At 42.4% G+C, this 24114-nt stretch overlaps 1 protein-coding gene across 2 annotated transcripts in view; it reads left to right on the top strand.

The window, feature by feature from the left end:
• Positions 1-11341: 11341 nt before the first annotated feature.
• The window catches only part of GGH (gamma-glutamyl hydrolase), a 28498-nt gene continuing 15725 nt past the window's right edge, over positions 11342-24114 (top strand). Inside the window, exons 1-2 of one of the 2 annotated variants that reach the window (XM_036264234.1) lie at positions 11342-11469; positions 17942-18056. In XM_036264234.1, the coding sequence (XP_036120127.1) occupies positions 11367-11469; positions 17942-18056 (218 nt within the window). In that variant the 5' untranslated portion in view covers positions 11342-11366. Of the gene's footprint in view, positions 11470-17152; positions 17546-17941; positions 18057-24114 lie in introns of those variants that run through there. The other variant, XM_036264233.1, reaches the window with a different exon arrangement.

The following is a 24114-nucleotide window of genomic DNA, read 5'->3' as shown; positions in this document are numbered from 1 at the left end:
ATAGAACCTGCAACCTTTCAGTGCACGGGATGATGCCCAACCAACTCAGCCACACTGGCCAGGACGGGGTCCTCCTTTTAGTAAGTAGAGCCCTGCCTGGGGAAGAACCCTTTCTTTTGTAATTAATAAGCCATTGTCTGCCCCAGAAATGTATGTCTTGTTTCACTAAACTTAAAAGTTTCACCAGTTGGAAATAGATGCCGAAAGAGTGACTTGATTGAACGTCTGGATGTTATCTTACATTGATAATGCTCCGACCTTTATTCAGTTATTTCCTCCTCTTCCTCTAGTAGTCCATTGAGTTCCTAAGAGGGGTCTCACGAAGTGGGTTGCTCTCTCCCTTTGAAGACAAGAGTCACCTGGAATCTCCTCTAACCCTCTTCAGATGCCAGAGTGAGACCAAAGCAGTTGTAATGACTGTTTTTTGCCATTTCTCAGTCCTATCCAAGGACAAATGCTCAACTATTCCTTTCCAAATCACCGCTACTGTTCTGGATGTTAACACTCATGAAGAACATGGGCAGAGGAGAGGATGTAAATGTCTAAACAGGGCAGTCCAGAGGTAGGTAGGCAAATTCTAGGGTGCACGTAGACACCCTTTTGCTAGATAAGCCATGAGAGACCTGCAGGCAGTTGATTATCGTAGATCTGTATGTTACAGCATTTATTTATTTTATAAACATCAAAAAATTTGTTTAAATTGGTTTTTTTAGAGAGAGAGGAAAGGAGAGGGAGATAGAAACATTGATGTCAGAGAGAAACATCAATGCACCTCCTGCTTGCCCCCCACTGGGGATCGAGCTCATAACCTGGGCATGTGCCCTGACAAGGAATCGAACTAGGACCTTTCAGTTCATGGAACGAGGCTCTATCCTCTGAGCCACACCAGCTGGGTTGTTCTATCACTTAAAAGAACAGCAGCCAGGATTCTGCTTGTGTGATAGTTGGTGATGCTTCCAGTAGCGACAACTAGACCGCAAGCATGTGAAGTCAAATATTGTTGCTGGTGGGTTCCTCTACAGGCAATAAAGAGTATAAAAGCAGCCTTGAAAGACCTTCCTTACACAGATTTTAAACTTAGTTCACACTCTGGCAAATATTTCGAAAAGGAGACCAACTGCTGTGGCTTTGTTGCAGGCTCCCTCCAGGCTCCCTCCCCCTAATCATGGGACTTGATCTCCAAAGCTCTAAGACAATTGGATGTTTCTCTCTGCCTTTCCTACTCAGCTTCCCCCAATCTCTAGTACCATCCCAGAACTCAGCACGTGTCCCATGGGAAAATCAAACCACGTACTTTATATTCTCTATTTTTTATTTTGCTAGACCTATATAACCACAAAAAGCTTCATCGATTTCTCTTTCCACAGTAGTATCTCTGTTTGAACTGGGATATAGCTCCATATCTATTTATCTATCTAATATTTATGTGCATAGGTATATTTATAATATTTTTATACCTTTTATTCTTCTTTTCTTTTCCCCTTCAAAATATTTTCTTTTCTTTTCTTTTTTTATTAATTTATTTTTGTTACAGATGTTTCTCCCTTTTCCCCGCAGACATCCTCCTCCTGTTCCGCCCCTGCCAAGCATTGTTGTCTATGTACATTGGTTATCCATACATGCATGTAAGTTCTTTGGTTTATCTCATCTCTTCCCCTCCACCCCTCTCCTCTGAGGTTTGTCTGTCTGAACCATACTCCTTTCTATGTCTCTGGGTCTGCATTGTTCATCAGCTTTTTCTGTTCATTATATACCACAAATAAGTGAGATCACGAGGCATTTGTCTTTCTACAAATGGCTTATTTCGCTTAGCATAATGCTCTCCAGGTCCTTCCCTGTCGTCTCAAAGGATAAGAGATCTTTCTATCTTACAGCTGCATAATGTTCCATTGTGTGTATGTACCAGAGTTTTTTTTAATCCACTCATCTATTGATGGACACTTGGGCTGCTTCCAGACCTTAGCAATTGTAAATAGTGCTGCTATGAACATCAGGGTGCAAATATGCTTTCTAATCGTTGTTTCAGGCTTCTAGGATATATTCCTAGACGTAGGATCACTGGGTCAAATGGCAGTTCAATTTTTAATTTTTTGAGGAAATACCATATTATTTTCCATAGTGGCTGCACCAGTCTGCATTCCTACCAGCAGTGTACTAGAGTCCCCTTTTCTCCACACCCTCACCAGCACTTGTTTGATAATTTGTTGATGGCAACAATTCTGGCAGGTGTGAGATGATACCTCATAGTTATTTTTATTTGCATCTCTCTGATAATTAGTGACGTTGAGCATTTTTTCATATGTCTCTTGGCCATTTGTATGTTCTTTCTGGAGAGGTGTCTATTTAGGTCCTCTGCCCGTTTTTTAAACTGGGTTGTCTTCCTTTTGTTGAGTTGTATGAGTACTCTATATATTTTGAAAATTAACCCCTTATCTGATTTATTGTTGGCAATTATGCTCTTCCATATACTGGATTCCCGTTCTGTTTTGATGGTTGTTTCTTTTGCTGTGCAGAAGGTTTTTAGTTTGATGTAGTCCCATGTGTTCATTTTTTTCTGTTTCTCTTGCCTTCGGCATTGTATCAGTGAAAATTCTGCTGCATGTGATGTCTGAAATTTTGTTGCCTACATTTTCTTCTAGAATTTTTATGGATTAACGAGTCACATTTAAGTATTTTATCCATTTTGAGTTTATTCTTGTGTATGGTTTAAGTTGGTAGTCTAGTTTCATTTTTTTGCATGTAGTTGTCCAATTTTCCCAACACTATTTATTAAAGAGACTGTGTTTACTCCATTGTATGCTTCTACCACCTCTGTCAAATATTAATTAAACATAATGTCTTGGGTCTATTTCAGGATTCTCTGTTCTGTTCCACTGATCTATATGCCTGTTCTTTTGCCAGTACCAGGCTGTTTTGATTACAGCGGCTTTGTAGTATAACCTGATATCCAATATTGTGATCCCTTCTACTTTGTTTTTCTTTTTCAAGATTGCTGTGGCTATTCGGGGTCTTTTTTTTGGTTCCATATGAACTTTTGAAGTATTTGTTCTAGTTCTGTGAAATATGTTGTTGGTATTTTAATGGGGATTGCATTGAATCTATTGATTGGTTTGGGTAGTATGGACATTTTAATGATGTTAACTCTTCCAATCCATGAAAAAGGTATATGCTTCCACTTTTTTATATCTTTCTCTATTTCTTTTTTTAATGTCCTATAGTTTTCTGCAGATAGGTCCTTTACTTCTTTGTTTAAGTTTATTACTAGGTATATTAATTATTTTGCTGCGATGGTAAATGGGATTGTTTTCTTAGTTTCTCTTTCTGTGAGTTCATTATTGGTGTATAAGAATACCGTCAATTTCTTAATATTTATTTTGTATCCTGTTACTTTGCCAAGTTTGTTTCTTAAATTTAGTAGATTTTTGATGGAATCTTTAGGGTTTTCTATGTACAGGATTATGTCATCTGCAAATAATGACAGTTTCACTTCCCTTTTTACTATTTGGATTCCTTTTATTTTTTCTTCATGTCTAATTGCTGTGGCTAAGACTCCCAGTACTATGTTAAACAAGAGTTGTGAGAGTGGGCATCCCTGTCTTATTCCTGTTCTTAAGGGAAATGCTTTTAGTTTTTGCCCATTGAGTATGATATCGGCTGTAGGTTTTTCCTATGTGGCCCTTATTATGTCAAGATATGATCCCTCCATTCCCACATTGCTGAGCATTTTTATCAGAAATGGGTGCTGGATTTTGTTGAATGCTTTTTCAGTGTGTATTGATATGATCATATGTTTTTTATCTTTCATTTTGTTTAGAGAGACAGGAAGGGACAGGGAGAAAGAAACATCCATATGAGAGTGAAACATCTATGGGTTGCCTCCTGCACACCCCCTACTGGGGACTGAGCCTGAAACCGGAGCTCGTGCCCTGATCAGAAACTGATTTAGTAAACTTTTGGTGTATGAGACGATGCCCAACCAACTGAGCCACACCAGTCAAGGCTATCCCTCTTTTCTAAAGTTTTCTATATGGTTGTTCGGTTTTTATTTATTTATTTTTATGCCCTCACTCGAGGGTATTCTTCCATTTATCTTCAGATAGAGTGGAAGGGGGGGGGAATTGAGAGAGAGAAAGAGAGAGAGACATTAATGTGAGAGAGACACATGATCGGCTGTCTCCCGCACGACCCTGGGAACAAACCACAACTGACGTATGCGCCCTTGACCAGAAAGAATTAAACCCGCAACTCATTGGTCCTCAGCCTGATGCTCTAACTGCTGAGCCGAACTGGCCAGGGCAGATAGTTTAGTTTTTAGGTGGCACCTTTGACTCTCACCTACTGTGTATAGGCAGTCAGTGATCTTTCATTTTCCCCGTACTCTCTCCATTTTTCTCTCATACTTGGCAGAACATAAATGTTTGCATGTATTCTTTGACTTATGTCCCTATCCTTATTTTTAGTGCTAGGTCTACCATTAAATATATTAAATGCTCACCATCAGTTATTTTTATAAAACTTCCCAGCCATTTATTTAGACAAAGTTGATTTTCTAGTTGGTTTTCCAGAAAGGGCATGTGAGGAGAGTATTTCCTGTCACAGAATGTTCAAAGCTGTGTTTTTTTTTATCCTCAACCGAGGACATTTTTCCATTTTTTGTTCAGATAGAGTAAGAGGGAGAGAGAGGAAGAGAGAGAGAGAGAGAGAGAGAGAGAGAGAGAGAGAGAGAGAGAGAGAGATGTCGACGTGAAAGGGACACATCGAGTGGCTGCCACCCACACAACTCAACCAGGGTCAGGGACAAACTGCAACCAAGGTACGTGCCCTTAGCGGGAACTGAATCCAGGTCTCTGGACCATGGGTCGATGCTCTAACTGCTGAGCCAAACCGGCCAGGGCCAAAGCTATGTTTCTATAGCCCTCATACTTGGAGCATACGTCAGCTGCATATGGAACCCTTGAAGAAGAATTTACTTGAAGTTTTCTTGAAATGATGCTCTACTGTTACCTTAATGTTTATGTTGTTTTGAAGTTTTTCTACCCTCAGAATTGACTATTTTGCCTTATGGCCTTAATGACTTTTTTATTTTTCCTTAATATTCAATAATTTCACTAAGTTGATCATTTCAAGTCAATTTTTACAATTTTTCTTATTTACACACAGTTCTTGGATTATAGTTATAAACACTAGTACTGTTCCATTGCTTTTTTGTTTTTTTCCCTTTCCTTTTCTTCTTCCAGGGCTCTAATAAGACATATGTTGAGTCTTTTCTGCCTGTTTTCCATTTTAAGTACTTTCTCTCTTGACCTGTTATACTTTATGTAATTTTCATTTCCTTAGTTGGTTCTTTCCCTTCTTCAGTGATCTTTATTAATATTCCACTTGAATCTTTTCTGCCTTGGACAGACGATGGTAATTTATTCTTTATTTCTGAGATGGTTTTGTCTTTCCCTTCAAACTCTTTTTCTGATTTGATCAACTCCTATGACATTCCTTCCTCTTTTTATCCATTTCTGTTCTTAGGTTTTGAACTTTCTGATCTATATTTGGTATGTATACACACACACATATTTATCCACACATATTTATTTTATGTTTATTTGAGGATATTTAATTTTAATTCATAATTTTTGTATTATATTTTGAGGAAGGATTTTCGTTAGGTGAAATGTTATAGTTCACCTTGTTTATTTTCTTCTTGAAATAGTTTTGTATTGTGTTGATTTTATTTTTTTTAAAAATAGGCCTTTTTGTGGACACCTTCCTGGTTGAAAAGTGTGTTTTATTTTGTCAATATAGTGAAGTGCAATTTCTTCAGCTGTTTTTGTGGTGGTGGTGAGGAGGGGTGGTCACATGACTTTTTTTTTTTTCTTACAAGAGCGTTACTTTTCCCCTTGCGTCCTTTCTCTTCACTAGCATATCCTTAAGGGACACTAGCTCTTGGTCAATGAAGCTGATTCTCCCTCAGAAGCAATACTTATCTCAAGCTGCCATGTCTAATCCCACTCATTTTCATGTCTCTTTCCTATAATTAGTACGATAACCTACCTAGGTCCCCACTGTGTTAAGTATTTTAGCACTCGATGTTTGACATTTTGCCCATGCTTGGTCTGTATCTTCCACTCTCTTCTCTTTATCAGAGATTCTCTGAAGACTTGCATCTCCACTTTCGGTATCCAGAGTCTTCCAGCAGTGGAGGAACTCTGTTGCAATTTGGTACTTACCAATTTTCTAGTAATTTATATTTGTGGTATCTGTCCTCTGTCTTCTAGTATTGCTAAAGGCTTGGATCATGTGTAATTTTATTAGTACTCCTTCTACATCTAATGTTTTTTTTGAAGATGTGTGGAGAGATTCTGGTTTAAGCAGTTGATATTATCTTCTAGACTCAAGCATAATTTATCTCTGTTATCTCTCTCTTAATAGAACTTTATCTCTGTTGATAAGCATCTCCAATTTGTTCATTTTCATGCTTTCTAATAGTCTATTAATTTTACAATTTATTTATTCATTCTCTTATTGATAGTCACTTACATCACATTTAGTATTTCACTATTACAAAAAATTCTACAAAGAACATACCTGTATACATTTTTTTGTTCATACATGCAAGTATTTCTGTAGGGTATTTACTTACATATACACCTAATAGTGCTGGATTACAGAATACATGCATCTTCACATTGACCAGAAACTGCCTAATTGCCATAAAAAATGGTTGTAATAATTTACAATTCTACCAGCAGTATTTAAGAGAGTTCTCATTTTTCTTTTTTTTTTTTTTTTTTTTTTTTTTTTTTTTTTTTTTTTATCCTCACCCGAGGACATTTTTCCATTTTTTTGTACAGATAGAGTGGGAGGGAGAGAGAGGAAGAGACAGAGAGAGAGAAACATCGATGTGAAAGGGACACATCGAGTGGCTGCCACCGCACGACCAACCAGGGCCGGGGACAAACTGCAACCGAAGTACGTGCCCTTAGCGGGAACCGAACCCGGGTCTCTCCGGACCGCAGGCCGACGCTCTAACCACTGAGCCAAACCGGCCAGGGCGAGTTCTCATTTTTCTATACCCTTGTTATAATCAAGGTTTACATTTTGTCAGTCTGATGGATGTGACATATTATATTGTCTTAATGTGCATTTACCTGATGACTAGTTGAAGGTTTGCTTTTTCTTTTCATATTCTTTTCCCATATTTCTATTGGGCTGTTGTGTTTTCTTATTTAGTTCTTTGTATAATTTAGAAACAAACATTTTTGAAATTCTGTATTTTGTAAACATATTTTCCAAGTTTGTACCTTACTTTTAATTTGCTTAAAATTATATAGAAGTTTTAGTTCAATCATTACATTTATTAATTTTTCTAATAACATTTGTATTTTTAATCCTTTTGACGATCAAAGTCATGAATATATACTTCTGTGTTTTCTTATTAAAGTATATTATTTTGCGACTTCTGGTCAAGATGGTGGCGTAGGTAAACGTGGTATCGCGTCCTCTCACAACCACATCAAAGTTACAACTAAACTACAGAACAACCATCATTCAAATCTGCCTGAAATCAAGCTGAATGGAAGTCCTACAACTGCAGAATTAAAGCAGCAGCCACATCCAGACTGGTAGGAGGGGCAGAGGCAGACGGGCTGGTCCCACACCCACGTGTGGCGGATAAAAATCAGGAGGATACCTCGGCTGGGAAGGTCCTTCCTGAGGACTGAGGGGATCCCGTCCCACACCAGATACCCCACTCAGGGTTCCAGTGCCAGGAAGAGAAGTCCCTATAACTTCTGGCTGGAAAAACCAGCGGGAACTGAGGCTCAGGGAAGCTGACACGGCTGGATCCCCAGGCAGCTTCTTAAAGGGCCCGCGCATGGACTTATCGGACTCTCTCCCTCTAAGCTTGGAGCGGAGGCAGCTCCAGGGGCACCAGAGACATACAGAGAAGAACTGAGATGTTTGGCACTGGAGCGAGGGCTGGAGAGGGGGCTTTCTCTGGGACAAACATGTTGTCGGAGGCCTTTGTTCCTTTGGTGAGCCCTACCCTGGGGCGGCAGACAGTCGCCATATCTGGGACTCCAGCAACCTGGCTCACACTGGTAGCCCCGCCCTGCTGACTCCCTGAGGCCCCGCCCCACCCAACTTTCAGGCCCACCCAAGCTGTTGCCAGTTGCTTAACCATAGGATTGGCCTGTCTTGGATCCTGCTTCAGGTTTTCCTAAATTCTTTCAAACAAGCAGCATCTGGTCTCAGCTAGCCCCATACCTCTCGTTAAGTAATACATAGAAACAAACACAGGGAGGCAGCCAAAATGAGGTGACAAAGAAACAGGTCCCAAATGAAAGAACAGAACAAAACCCCAAGAAAAGAACTAAGCAAAATGGAGAAAAGCAACCTAACAGATGCTGAGTTCAAAACACTGCTTATAAGGATGCTCAATGAACTTAGTGAGAATCTCAGTAAACTTAGTGAGGGCTTCAAGAGCATAAAAAAGGACCAGTCAGAGATGATGGATGCACAGTCAGAAATGAAGGAGGCATTAACTGAAATGAAGAATAATTTACACAGATTCAATAGGAGAGTAGGTAAATCCACGGAGCAAACCATCGATTTGGAATATAAGGAAACAAAAAACACCCAACCAGAACAGCAAAAAGAAAAAAGAATCCAAAAAAATGGGGATAGTGTAAGGAGCTTCTGAGACAACTTCAAGCATGCCAACATTCGCATCTTGGGGGTGCCAGAAGGAGAAGAGCGAGAACAAGACATCGAAAACCTGTTTGAAACAATAATGGCAGAAAACTTTCCTAACTTGGTGAAGGAAACAGACATACAAGTCCAGAAAGCACAGAGAGTCCCAAACAAGATGAACCCCAAGAGACCCACACCAAGACACATCATCATCAAAATGCAAAAGGTTCAAGAAAAGAGAGAATCTTAAAAGCAGCAAGAGATAAGCAGTTAGTTACCTACAAGGGAGTTCCCATAAGGCTGTCAGCTGATTTCTCAAAAGAAACTTTGCAGGCCAGAAGAGAGTGGCAAGAAATATTCAGAGTGATGAAAAGCAAGAACCTACAACCAAGATTACTCTATCCTGCAAAGCTGTCATTTAGAATCGATGGCCATATAAAGAGTTTCCCAGACAAGAAAAAGTTAAAAGGAGTTCATCACCACCAAACCGTTATTATATGAAATGATGAAGGGTCTTTTTGAAGAAAAAGTTAAAATATATGAACAAACAAAATGGCAATGAAAACATATCAATCGATAATGGAATCTACAAACAAAATGAACAGGCAGACAGAAACATTTTCATAGATACAGAGAACATTTTGTTGGTTGCCAGATGGGAGGGGGATTGGGGGCATGGATGAAAAACGTGAAGGGATTAAGAAGTACAAATTCATTGCTAGACTGACAAACCTCAAATGGAAAGGGGTTGGGGGGTGGAAAGAAATAAACCAAAGAACTTATATGCATAACCAATGGACACAGACAATAGTGTGGGAAAAGATGGGAGGGGGGCGGGAGGGGGGAGGAGGGGGGGGTCAATGGGGGAAAAATGAGGAACATTTGTAATACATTCAACAATAAAGATTAAAAAAAAATAAAGTATATTATTTTGCCTTTCACATTTACACCTTTACTGATTTGTAGTTTATTTTTGTGTATAATGCCAGGTAATAATTTAATTTTTTTCCTACGTGGATTTGAGCTCCAGAATCACAAATTTGTACTTATAAAGGCTCATTGTTTTTTTTTTTTATTCTCAAAGATAGACCACATGTTAAAGATTCCTCATTTGTTCAATGATGTTCAAAACCTGCTGAGTAAGTAAGGCCTTTCACAATTTCCTTAAGCACATCTGTTGGCCTTATCTCTCACCACACCCTTCTGTTTTCTTGTGAAACCAGACTACTTATCACATTCACTCTTGAAATATGCCCAAACTATGCTCTTATTCTCTCCATAAGTCATGTTGTCTTCTTGTCTTTTTTTCTTACAAAACTGTAAGCTTCTTGTGAAAAAGACATTATCCAATTCATCGTTGCATCTTCAATACTTAGCAGTGATTGAGTAGATTTTCAAATACTCTTCTTCAATTTTATTCTGAATTTTAGTTGGGCTTTAGAGGTGGGAACTTCCACCTAATACGACCCATATCTATACATTTAGGTTTTCACACACAGAAAAAGATTCCTGTCTTTTACCTACTTACCATGCAGAGTGATTCAAATCTCTTAAAATTTTAAACAGAACCCCCAAAATACTTTTATCTATTTATTTTTTAATCCTCATCCAAGAACATTTTTTTTGCTTTTATCTTTAGATAGAGTGGGGGGGAGAGAGAGAGAGGGAAACATCAATGTGAGAGAGACACATCCACTGGTGGCCACCCACACGACTCCAAACTGCAACTGAGGTACGTGCGTGCCCTTAGTGGGAACTGAACCCGGGACTCTCTGGTCCACAGGCCGAGGCTCTAACCGCTGAGCCAAACTGGCCAGGGCATCTCCCTCAAAATACTTTTAAACCATCGGAACCAAGGCCATCCTATCCATCTCGTTTATAGGGCAGAGCCTGTGGCGGGCGCTAACAGTGACGTCAGTTGGCATCTTCTGGGGGCTTGGCCTGGACGAGCCACTTTGCAGGAGATGCTAGGAGTCGGTCCTCCCTGACCTGGTTCTGAAGTGAGGCGATGCGCCAGGGAACGCGTGCACGTCCATCATCCTTCGCTTCCTCGGCGCTTCTTCGCTCCAGACGCCTGGACTAGAAAAGCAGCAGCAGGATGTGGCAGGCACCCCCCGAAGTCCCAGCCTAGCCTCGCGTGGAACGCGGGGCGACCATGCGGCGGTCAGCATTCCCAACGACAAAGCCTGGCCTGTGGGGCAGGAGCTACCGTAGGCGCAAAGTTCTCAGGCCCCTTCTAGAACCCCTTGCCAGCCTCCCCTGCTGCCTGGTTACCAGCGGGGTCCGGCTGGGACCCAAGGATCCTCTTCGAGGGCCTGGGCTGGGCGCCCCAGCTGAGTGACCGGCGACCTCGTCGCATCGATTAACAGTTCAAAGGTGAGCTCCGAGGACGTACAGACCACCCCCTGCCCACCCTGCCGATTCCGGGGACCCCGCAGGCGCCATCGAGCAGGGGCGCTCGTCGCGGGTGGTTGAAGACGGCGGAGCCACGTGGCGACAGCGCCCGGGGAGCCGCGCACCCCCGCCCCGCGGGCGCCCTGCGTGAACGCCGGGACTGCATTTCCCACAGGCCCCCGCGGCGGCGCACCGCCCTGCCCGACGCCCTCCGGCGGCCGCGAGGTCCCGCCGCCCGGCTGCCCCGCAGTAGAGCCTTTGAAAGACGGCGGGAGGCGGCGTGCGCCATGGCGAGTCGGCTTCACCTGCTGTACCTGCTGGGCCTGCTGCTGTGCGCGGCGGCGAGCGTCGGGTCCGCTTCCCCTAGCTCCACCAAGAAGCCCATCATCGGTAAGAAGGCGGGCCCGGGAAGGACACGAGAGCGAGGGTGCGCTGTCCCCACTGCCCAGCCCGGGAGCCGCGCCTGGACGCCGTGGGTCGTGCTGAAACCTGGCTGATGCCTCGGTGATTTCCCGGGGCTGTCAAGTCGGCAGGCAGGAGGGAGCGCTGAAGGACCTTGCGGAGTTTGTTTCCTCTGTACATAGCTAGGAATTTCTACTGGTTACACAAATTCTGTGCATGCATTATATTCATTAAAATTTCACTGGTTGAGGGAGTATTTCAAGATACAGTACATTGTATCTTTAAACATCGGGTTGACTAGATACTCAAGAAATTATGGTATACCTTGGATTTTGTCATCTTGAGCCAGGGAGAGCAGCACTGGCTAGTATGAGCCTAATGTCAATTCTGTTTGATGTTAAAAGCATGTTTGGTGAAGCATGTAAGTTTTCGTTTCCAACAAGTTTATGTTTTAAAAAGAGCAAAATCCGTCTGCATTGCCAGAAGAGACATTTGAGTCAGGGTAGGGGAAAGCTACCCAGGGGAAGTCAGCCTGGAATTAAAATTTGCCTGAAGTAATTTATATTGACAATTAAGATTGGTTTTATTTTAGCTTTAATATTATGCCATTTATACTATTTTTTTGTCTAACACGAAGAGGAGCACCGTATTTTGTAATTAAAGACAAATTAGATGAGCATTTTTTAAATTTAAATTGGTATTGCCCAATTTTCAAATGGGTTGTGTATCAATCAGTATTTGGAAATGGGAATGTCTTATTTTATAACTATTTAAAATAGAGGTTAGATTCTCCAAGGAGAATTAACTCAAAATATGATTCTGTGTAGTGGGTTGGGAATTGTGGGTCCAGGGAGGAGGAAAAAAGGGAAGAGGAGGGGGATTCTTTTCCTTTTTCTAGAAACAGTGGTAGTTCAGGGTCAAATATAGAAAAAGTGAATATGCTTTTGGGCACCCTGATCAGTTAAGACATATTAGTTACCTGGACACCTACTACGTGCAAAGCTTCAAGTTAGGAAGTAAGTACAAAGGATTCAAAGACAAGGAAACCATAAAAGTTGTGAGATGGCTTTAGAACATAGGTGACATTTTGGTCACATTTTGAGGGCCTGGGAGTATAGCCTGAGCTCTTTTTCCAAGATGGGAAAGTAAGTATGTGTGGGACAAGGGGAGGGAGATAAGTTTGTGGAACTTACCTGCCCTTTCTCATGTATGTGTTTTTCTCCTTTCTGGTACCTGTGTTCACATGTCCGAAGCCTCCTTTGTGGCACCTCACCCTTGCTTGCCTGTACCACTCCATTTCCTATGACACTCTCTAATTCTTTCTCTACCAAATTTCATTTTTCTCAGTCAAGATGATCTTACCTGTCCATGGGGAGAAAAACAGTCTTACTGAACAAGCTTAGGCATTTGGTATATGTTAATTGAGTGCCTGATAAAATGATAGTTGTAAGAAGCTGGGAATATAGAAGTGATGTCTCATGTGGCCTGCAGGGACAATGAAAGTGTTTCAAATGGTGGAGTAGCGATTGATATGGGCACAGGTGTGCTCTCTGGATAGACATGTTTTGATGTGAGCCAGTACTATGCTGAGGCTGAGGTTTCAGTTGTATGAGGCAGCCAGGAAGGTAGGTGGGGCAGAGCACACAGGGTCTTGTAATGTTTATGAAAGTTTAGGTACCCATTGAAGTGCTTAAGCAAGAAGGTACGCCCTGTTGATTTGTTATCTGATTTCATTTTCTATTGTTTTCTCTCCTTGCTTACACAGGGCTGTGGTCATATGGACTCCTTATAGTGTGACAGGCATACACCTGACTCAGAGCCTTCATATTTTGCTGTTCCCTCACCCTGGATATCTCTTCCTCCAGATATCTGCATATGCTCCTTTACCTCTCTGAAATCCTAGATCAAATGTCATGTTCTACCTTATCAGGGAGGACTTGCCTGGCACACATATTTAAGAGGCTCTCTTCCCCCCCCCGTAGATGGGACATTCCCTACCCCAAATACATACCTTCCTCTGCTTTTCTTTTCTCGTTAGCACTTACCACCAGCCAAACACTATGTATTTTACTTTTTTATCTTATTTATTTTTGTCTTTTCTCCCATACACTAGAATTAAAACCCACAGGGCAGTGATTTTTATTTGTTTTATTCACTTACATGTCCCCAGCACCTAGTTCAGTGCCTGGTATATAGTATGATTTAGTAATATATATTAGGTGAAAGAATGAATGAATGAATGAGTGAATGAGTGGTGATATGATCAGGTTTCTTTCCATGTGGGGGATTGGTTGGAGATAATGGGGGTTGTTTAAGAAAGGATGTAGAGAGATCTTTTTTTGGCTTTAAGAGGACTTTTATTATTATTATTTTTTAACTTATCTTCATTGTTGAATGTATTACAGATGTCCTCCTTTTTTTCCCCACTGACCCCTTCATCTCCCATCCCGCCCCCCTCCTGCCTTCCCCACACTATTGTCAGTTCTCATCGGTTATGCATATATGCATAGAAGTTCTTTGGTTTATCTCATCCTGCCTTCTCTCCCCCCTTCCTTTTGAGGTTCACCAGTCTAATAACCAATTTGTACATCTTAATTCCTTCATCTTTTTCACCCATCCTCCCAGCCTCCACCCATCTGGCAAGCAACAGAAAGTTCTCTGTATCTATGAGTCTGTTTCTGTTCTGCTTGTTCATTTTGTTTGTGGATTCAATTGTTGATAGATATGTATCAATGGCCATTTTACTGTTCATATTTATGTTCTTTTTCTCCTTCAAGAAGACCCTTCAACATTTCATATAATAACGGTTTGGTGGTGATGAACTCCTTTAGCTTTTTCTTGTCTGGAAAACTCTTGATATGTCCATCGATTGTAAATAATAGCTTTGCAAGATAGAGTAATCTTGGTTGTAGGTCCTTGCTTTTCATCACCTTGAATATCTCTTGCCACTCCTTTCTGGCCTGCAAAGTTTCTTTTGAGAAATCAGCTGACAGTCTGAAGGAGCTCCTTTGTAGGTAATGAACTGCTTTTCTCTTGCTGCTTTTAAGATTTTCTCTTTGTCTTTAACCTTTGTCATTTTGATAATGCTGTGCCTTGGTGTGGACCTCTTTGGGTTCATCTTGTTTGGGACTCTCTGTGCTTCCTGGACTTGTATATCTGTTTCCTTTACCAAGTTAGGGAATTTTTCTGTCATTATTCTTTCAAATAGGTTTTCAGTTTCTTGCTCTCTCTCTTTTTCTGGCACCCCCATGATGCAAATGTTGGCAGGCTTGAGATTGTCCCAGAGACTCCTTACACTATCCTCATTTTTTGGGATTCTTTTTTCTTTTTGATGTTCTGATTGGATGTTTTTTGCTTCCTTATATTCCAAATCGATGGTTTGCTTCTTGGCTTTACCTATTGTACTATTGGTTCCCTGTAAATTATTCTTTATTTCAGTTAGTGAATCCTTCATTTCAGACTGTTTTTTTTTTTTTTTTTTTTTTTTTTTTTATGTTGTTCATGTTCTCACTAATTTCCTTGGAGTTCTCTTTAAGTTCCTTGAAGGTCTCACTAGTCCCTTGAGCATCCTTACAGTCATTGTTTTGAACTCTGCATCTGATTGATAGTTATCTCCATTTTTAGTTCTTTTCTTGGAGTTTTGTTCTTTTCTTTCATTTGGGACATGTTTCTTTTTCTTCTCATTTTGGCTGCTTCCCTGTGTTTGTTTCTATGTATTAGGTAGAGTTGTTATATCTCCTAGGCTTTATAGGGTGACTTATTGTTGTAGATGTCCTGTAGGATCCAGTGGCACAGCCTCCCTGATAACCCCAGCTTGGCCCTCGAGGTGCGCCCCTGGTGTGGACTGTCCAGCCTTCTGTTGTAATTGAGTCTTGATTGCTGTTGGCATGTCAATGGGAGGGATTTACTCAGGCTGATGAGCTGCAAGGACTGGCTGTGCCCACTGACCACTGGCCTCTGACTACCTTGGAGGATCAGCTGTGTAGGGGCCCACCACACAGAACAAGACTTACTTCAGCAGGGCCCTAGTACCCACTGAGTCCACTCATTGAGTGTGTCACTTGTGGAGGTGGTTGGGTAGTGGTGCTTCAATGTGGTCTGAAGCTGTCCACTGGGTGTGCTGGCTCTGGGGCAAGGTCAGCCACTGCCTGTGTTCTCTCCAGGGCCACGCGGCTCAAGCTACAAAGTAATCTGCAGATGGCTGCTTCTTGTGCTGGCTTGGAGCTGCCCAGGAAAAGCCAGGTTTTGATCCAAGGCTGGCTGCTTCTAGTGCCAGGCCTGGGGCCACTTAACGAGAGGTATGGGGTTCATTGAGACCAGATGCTGCTTGTTTGAGAGATTTTAGGAAACTCTGAAGCAGGATCCTCGACAGGCCAATCCTACGGTAAAGCCTTTGGAAATAGCTTGGGTGGGCCCGAAAGTTGGGTGAGGCAGGGTCTCAGGGAATCACCAGGGTGTGGCAAACAGTATGAGCCAGGTTGCTGGAGTCCCAGATATGGCAACAGTCTGCCGCCCCAGGGAAGGAACAAGGAGCAAGGGCCTCCGCCAGCAGTCTGTCTGAGAGAAAACTGCCTCTCCAGCCCTTGTCCCAAGGCTAAACAGCTCAATTCTTCCCTGTATGTCTCTGGTGCCTTTCAAGCTGCCTCTCCTCTGAACTCAGAGAGAGCAAATCTGAGTAAGTCCGTGTGTGGGCCCTTTAAGAGGAGCTGCCTGGTGCTCCAGAGGCCTCAGCCTGCCTCAACCTCAGTTCCTGGTTTTTCCAGCCAGAAGTTATGGGGGCTTCTCTTCCTGGCACTGGAACCCTGAGCTGGGGGCCTGGTGTGGGACAGGGACTACTTGCTCCTCAGGGAGGACCTTCCCGGCCGAGGTATCCCCCTGAGTTTTATCTGCCACATGTGGATGTGGGGCCAGCCCATCCACACCTCCACCCCTCCTACCAGTCTCCATGTGGCGGCTGCTTTAATTTCATAGTTTTAGGACCTCCATTCAGGTGTCAGGCGGTTCTGAAGGATGGTTGTACTGTAGTTTAGTTATAATTTTGGTGTGGCTGTGGGCAGAGGTGATACCGTATTTACCTACGCTGCCATCTTGACTGGAAGTCGAGAGACCTTTTAAGAGGCTATTACAATAGTCTGGGGGAAGGTAAGATGTCATTTGCTTGGATTGAGAGAGTTTTGCTGATGTTGGAGACATGTGAATAGAATATATTTCCACTCTTGCTTTGTTGTCAAGGGAACAACGTGTCTTTGAGTGTGTGTGGGAAGAGAGAAGCCTCCTTCTAGACGTAAGGCTCTGTATGTACTGTGTGACCTGCTGTAGATCTGAGGCTGTGTGGAGGAGCTGGTGCCATTGTGAACCTGCTGGGGGCGCGTGTGGCCTCCCTGTTGAGGGCAGAGAGAGGAGGATGCAAACACTCACACCAGCCTTCACTCCTTTTCTAAAGCCCGTGGGTGTGCCTACAGGAGAAGCTTCATATGAATTCTGTGAATTAAATGAGTCAAGTACAGTAGTCCATCTGTATATGTGGGGGGTACCTTCCAAGACCCCCAGTGGATACCTGAAACTGGGTAGTACCAAACCCTAAATACACTGTTTTTTCCTATACATATATACCCGTGAAAAATTTTAATTTATAAATTAGGCTCAGGAAGAGATGAGCAACAATAACTAATAATAAAATAGAATAGGTATAACAATACAGTTGACCTGTGCAGTCGAAAATTTACGTATAACTTAAGTCTGCCCTCTGCATCTTCGGATTCCCAACCCCAAATTGAAAATGCTGTTTTTGATCTGTGGCTGGTTGAATTGGCAAATGGAGGGATACAGAGGGCCAAGCATATATTTATTGGAATGAATCTGTGCATAAGTGGATCCATGCAGTTCAAACCTATGTTGAAGAATCAACTGTGTGCTGTGATAAAAATTAGGTGAATGTGTTGTCTCTCTCTCCAATTAGCTTATTGTACTCCACTCACCTTTTCACTTAAGGAAGCACTTCACAACTTCTCGTTGCCATGTTCGAATCGCCAGCCCTGTTCTTGCACTTTGGGGCCATCATTAGGTAAAATAAGTGTTACTGAACTGTGGTACTGGACAGTCGATGTGCTAACCAGAGCAGTTGCTAAGTGACACGATGTCCAGAGCAGCTACAGTATGGGGATGCTGAACACAGGGAGGGATTCATATCTGGGGTGGGGTGGAGTCGGACTGCTTGAGGTTTCATCATGCTTCTTAGAATGGTGTGCAACATAAAACTTATGAATTGTTTATTTCTAGAATTTTCCATTTAATATTTTTAGGTTGCGGGTGACCACGGTTAGCCAAAACCTCACAAAGTTAAACCTTTGACAAGGGGGAACCATTGTAGTGATATTTGTACTGTACTGTGTTTCAGTTTCTGAGTAGGAAAAAAAGGAAATTGCTTGGAACTAAAACTTTTAATTGTTTTGTGATTTAGGAATATTAATGCAAAAGTGCCGTACTAAGGAAATGAAAAACCTGGGCAAATACTATATTGCTGCATCCTATGTAAAGTTTCTGGAGTCTGCAGGTGCAAGAGTTGTACCAGTAAGGTATGATTTAATAGTTTTTACACTGTATAAATAAAAACAGCTGTTTTACCTTTAAAATTAGCTTTTATCCGTAAAATTAATGCCTTCTCTTTTGATTACATCATTGCACCTGATTTTTGCCACAGATGTGATGCTTAAAGTCTCTCACTAAATTGTTTAAAATATGAAGTTTTGTTTATTTCTAACATCGTTAGAGGTATGTCATATGTGTTAAATAAAGAATGCAATGATAGTTTGTTTTTTTTGAATCCTCACCTGAGGATATTTTTCCATTTTTGTTCAGATAGAGTGGGAGGGAGGGAGAGAGAGAGAGAGGAAGAGGGAAAGAGAGGAAGAGAGAGAGGAAGAGAGAGAGACACATTGACTGGTTGCCTCCTGCACAACCCTGACCAGGGCTGAGGACAACCACAACCGAGGTACGTGCCCTGGACTGGAATCGACCCTGTGACTCTTTGGTCCACTGGCTGATGCTCTAACCACTGAGCAAACCTAGCCAGGGCAATGATAGTTTTTTTACCCCCAAAAAGGTGGTCCTCATTAGACATCATAAAAGTAATGGAGTAAAAGAATCTTTAACTTAGCTTTATTCTATAATATTAGGATAAGGGTGCATTTAGGGAATAAAGGAGATTTTAGAAGATGGCTTTTGAAATACCTTCACACTGTACTTTAAAAATTTGTAAGTAACTGATATAGCAGTGTTGCTTCAGTATCAACTGCAGGTATTGCAGTTTTAAAAGAGCTGCATTGGTTTTGTGATGTAATGGCCTAGTAAGAATAAAATGATTCATGCCTTACGGTGATTTGGAAAGAGTTGAATTTGGAAAGTGTTCTTAATATCTTATCATCCAAAATTATTATTTGGAAGCTTCCAGCACCACAGTCTAACTCATTATAAGGGTTTTCACACACAAAATATAGCTGTTTTGCTCTGGGCAACCTGCTGTGTAAGTAATTATGCATTAAAAAACTATAACCAAAAATACTGTTCAAATGGAACATTAATTAGAATGCAAATATTATAATTTGGAGAATTACACCACAAAGTGATTCTATGTTTTTTATGTTTAGCTTCGTAAGAATTGTCTTCTTGTTTGTCCTCTTACATTTAGCTGTCTCTACCCCAAGGTGAACATTTGCTTTTGATATTAGTCTTTAATTCTTTAGTAGCAGATCTAATTTTTCAAATGAAGTCTCACTTGGAAACCAGATACAGTTTTAGAGCTGAGGAAGAGACTCCAGGAAGTCTTCAGAACAACCTTTCAAAGTTTTGATCACAGAAACATTTTCTGCAAGCCATTCTTTTAGGACGTCAGTGCTGACAGCACGGATGGGAAGTGGGAAAGAGAGGCAGGTGTACCATTTCTGAGACTTGCAGTAGGCTGACTGTGAAGTGGTGAGGGCTTGGCTTACAGCAGTGGTTGTAGGATTGATAGGTAAATGTTATTTTAAAAAAGTCAAGAGGGATTTCCAGTCAAGATGATGGTGTAGGTAAATGCGGTACTTGCCTTCTTCCACTAACATCAAAATTACAACTAAACTACAGGAAAACCATCATTCATAGCCACCTGAAATTGAGCTGTATGAAAGTCCTACAGCTATGAAATTAAAGAAGCAGTCACATGGCGACTGGTAGGAGGGGCGGAAGTGCAGACAGGCTGGTGAGCCTGTTCCCTAGGTGAGCCGTTCCCTGGGGTGGCAGACGGCCGCCATATCTGGGAGTCCAGCAACCTGGCTCACATTGTTTGCCTCACTGTGATGACTCCCTGAAGCCCTGCCCCACCCAACGTTCAGGCCCACCCAAGCAGTTTCTAGTGGCTTTACCATAGGATTGGCCTGTCTTGGCTTCTGCTTCAGATTTTCCTAAATTTTCTGAAACAAGCAGCATCTGGTCTTAGTGAGCCCCACACCTCTAGCAAACTGGGCCCAGGCCTGGCACTAGAAGCAACCAGCCTTGGTCCGCAGCTCAGCTTTTCCTGGGCACCTCTAAGACCAGCACAAGAAGCAGCCATCTGTAGATTGCTTTATAGGTTATGCCTGGTGGTCCCAGGTAGAACACAGGCAGAGACTGACTTTGTCCCAGAGCCAGCACACCCAGTGAACAGCTTCAGACCACGATGAAGCACCACCACCCAACCACTTCCACAAGTGACACACTCAAGGAGTGGATTCAGTGGGTACCAGAGACCTGCTGAAGTAAGTCTTGCTCTGTGTGGTGGGCCCCTGCATAGGTGATCATCCAAGGTAGTCAGAGGTCAGTGATCAGTGGGCACAGCCAGTCCTTGCAGCTGATCAGCCTGAGTAAATCCCATTGACATGCCAGCAGCAATAAAGACTCAATTACAACAGAAGGCTGGACAGTCCACATGATGGGTGCACCTTGAGGGTCCAGCTGAGGTGACCAGGGAGGCTGTGCCACTGGACCCTACAGGATACCTACAACAGTAGGTCACCCTACAAAGCCTAGGAGACATAGCAATCTACCTAATACATAGAAACAAACACAGGGAGGCAGCCAAAATGAGGAGACAAGGAAACATGTTCCAAATGAAAGAACAAAACAATTCCAGGAAAAGAAGTAAATAAAACAGAGATAAGCAGTCTAACAGTGCAGAGTTCAAAACACTGGTTATAAGGATGCTCAATGAACTTAGAATTTCAAGAAACTTAGTGAGAATGTCAAGGAACCTGGTTAGAACTTCAAGAGTCTAAAAAAGGACCAGTCAAAAATGAAGGATGGCCCTGGCCGGTTTGGCTCAGCGGTTAGAGCGTCGGCCTGCGGTCCGGAGAGACCCGGGTTCGGTTCCCGCTAAGGGCGCGTACCTCGGTTGCAGTTTGTCCCCGGCCCTGGTTGGTCGTGCGGGTGGCAGCCACTCGATGTGTCCCTTTCACGTCGATGTTTCTCTCTCTCTCTCTCTCTCTTCCTCTCTCTCCCTCCCACTCTATCTGTACAAAAATTGGAAAAATATCCTCGGGTGAGGATAAAAAAAAAAAAAAAATGAAGGATGCACTAACTGAAATAAAGAATAATTTGCAGGGAATCAGTAGTAGAGTGGGGGAAGCTAAGAAGCAAACCACTGATTTGGAATATAAGGAAACAAAAAACACTCAATGAGAACAAAGAATCCAAAAAAATGAGGATAGTGTAAGGAGCCTCTGGGACAATTTCAAGTGTATCAACATTCTGATCATAGGGGTGCCAGAAGTAGAAGAGAGAGAGCAGGAAATTGAAAACCTATTTGAAAAAATAATGGCAGAAAACTTCCCTAACTTGGTAAAGGAAACAGACATACAAGTCCAGGAAGCACAGAGAGTCCCAAACAAGATGAACCCAAAGAGGTCCACACCAAGGCACATCATCATAATGCCAAAGGTTAAAGACAAAGAGAAGATCTTAATAGCAGCAAGAGAAAAGCAGTTCGTTACCTACAAAGGAGCTCCTTCAGACTGTCAGCTGATTTCTCAAAAGAAACTTTGCAGGCCAGAAAGGAGTGGCAAGAGATATTCAAGATGATGAAAAGCAACAATCTACAACCAAGATTACTCTGTTCTGCAAAGCTATTATTTAGAATCGATGGACATATCAAGAGTTTTCCAGACAAGAAAAAGCTAAAGGAGTTCATCACCACCAAACCGTTATTATATGAAATGTTGAAGGGTCTTCTTGAAGGAGAAAAAGAACATAAATATGAACAGTAAAATGGCCACTGATACATATCTATCAACAATTGAATCCACCAACAAAATGAGCAAGCAGAACAGAAACAGACTCATAGATAACAGAACTTTCTGTTGGTTGCCAGATGGGAGGGGGCTGGGGAGATGGGTGAAAAAAGGGAAGGAATTAAGACGTACAAATTGGTTGTTAGACTGATGAACCTCAAAGGGAAGGGGGCAGGGAGGGTGGGAAGAGATAAATCAAAAAACTTCTGTGCAGCCCTGGCCAGTTTGGCTCAGCTGTTGGAGCATCAGTCTGTGGACCAGAGAGTCCCGCGTTCGGTTCCTGTAGGGGCACGAACCCCCCACCAAAAAAACAAAAAAATAACTTCTATGCATATATGCATAACCAATGGACACAGACAATAGTGTGGGGAAGGCAGGAGGGGGGTAGGAGTGGGGAGGAGGCAGTCAATGGGGAAAAAAGTGGAGGCATCTGTATTACGTTCAACAATAAAGACATTTAAAAAGGGAAAAAAGAGCCCTGGCTGGTTTGGCTCAGCGATTGGAGCGTCAGCCTGCGGACCAGAGAGTCCTGGGTTTGGTTCCTGCTAGGGGCACGTACCAAAATAAATAAATAAATAAATAAATAAAAGAAAAAAAGGAATCAACACGACTTGATGACTAATGGACTAAAAGGGCATTCGATGAGAAAGACGGAAGTTTTGAAACTGGGGAAGTTTTGAAATTGTTGACTTACTAAGTACTGGCATGTGTGACAAAGACACCGAACATGTGACTGTCAGCATAGAGGTTAATTTCTGCTTGAGTTCCCGAAGTTCTTTTTAAATAAATTGCTTGGAATTAGAATCATACGATCCTATAAAAACAATGTAATACCATACACGGCAGCTAATTTCCTAGAGTAATCTGCAAAGGATTACGTAACGCAGAATGAGACAGGATTGCCCTGATAATGTTGAGTTCATTCCTGCATTTTGGACACTGGGAGCCAACTTCTGCAGTTTAGAAGAGAAAAGGAGGAGGGTGGGAGATGTAGGCAAAATTCTGGGGGTTTGTCTTTGGTCTCCTTCGGCCTTCTTTCTACTATCTTCCCTTTCAGGTGTCAGTGTTCTCAGGTTACCACAAATTCCCACTGTGGACTAGTGAGACCCACAGAGCTGCCCCCTGAGAGGTAGCTCATGGTGCTCCGTGGGCTGCTTTTGGTTTTAAAATGTGTTTGTTCACACAGCATTTTAAAAACACTTTAAACATTTACGAATCAGAAGACTTCATTAAAGTCTTAATTTCTGACCCTTTTTTTTTTTTTGAAGAAAGTTACTTGGAGCTGATCTGAACTGGAGCAAGTGCTCTCCAGTGGTCACAGTGCCTCTCGCTCCTTTTAATGCTGTCATTTGTCATTGCCAGGCTTAAACTATATTTTTTTTAGTTAAAGGGAGAGTGTACTATTTTTCTTACCCCTTTTGAGAGGTTTTTTTTTGCTTCAAGAAAGTTTGACAACATGCAAATAACGTTTGCATTCAAAGCATCTGACCTGGTCTGTTTTCCCTGGTGAGTCTCTGAGGCACTTCATTTTGTGGTACCCTTCTGCCCCAACATTCAACAACTATGGCCCTTAATGGTGATGAGCAGGGGTCACAAATTCAGTCGTGGACAATGTGAGAACCATTTATTTAGAATTAATGAGATGACTGACTAGCCTGCATGGCTAGCTGTCAGGAGTCCTTGGGGTGTAGGTAAGTGGTCTGAATGCATTGTTTCCTGATGGTGGTGGCTGCCCGTCCTGGTTTAAGTATCCTTGGGGAAGATTCTGGGTTCTGAATAGTTTCCCTTTTTGTTGGCACAATTTGGGCAGATGGAACTGGCAAAATACGGGGAATGGGTAAACTCACATTTCATCTGCCTGTCACTTCCCAAGTCAGGGTCACCTGCCCATTAATCATCTGTGTAAGAGGGGTAAGCACCACTGCAGTGCCCCTCACTGCTTTGTGGCTCTCTGTCAGAAGGGTTATTACAACTTCTGACCAGACCTGGGCTTGCAAAGCCCATTTGGACTTAGAGGAGAGCCTGGAGGGGCTTGCCGGCCTAGCACAGCCAAGTTCATCAGAGGTGTCTACTTAATAACGGCAGAGGTGTTCCAGCTCCCTCCAAAACCTTTCCCGGGGGCAGAGATGGACTTAGTTGATCGTCAGCCTACTTCTTTTGTGGCAGGTCGAGAGGGCATTGTGCCTTGTTATTCTCCTACAGAGCCATAAGGCTGCTAGATGGAAGGGCTTCGTGAGCAGGATGCTTTCTTCCCTTGTTCTTGTGTTCTGTTGAACTTCCTCACTGTGACTTAATTAAAAGTTGTAGTCAACTGTCACAGTTTAATCCCATCCGT

This window comes from Molossus molossus, unplaced genomic scaffold (assembly GCF_014108415.1).
Source record: "Molossus molossus isolate mMolMol1 unplaced genomic scaffold, mMolMol1.p scaffold_m16_p_16, whole genome shotgun sequence".
Lineage (NCBI taxonomy): Eukaryota > Metazoa > Chordata > Mammalia > Chiroptera > Molossidae > Molossus > Molossus molossus.
This window is presented reverse-complemented; position numbering and strand designations above follow the sequence as displayed.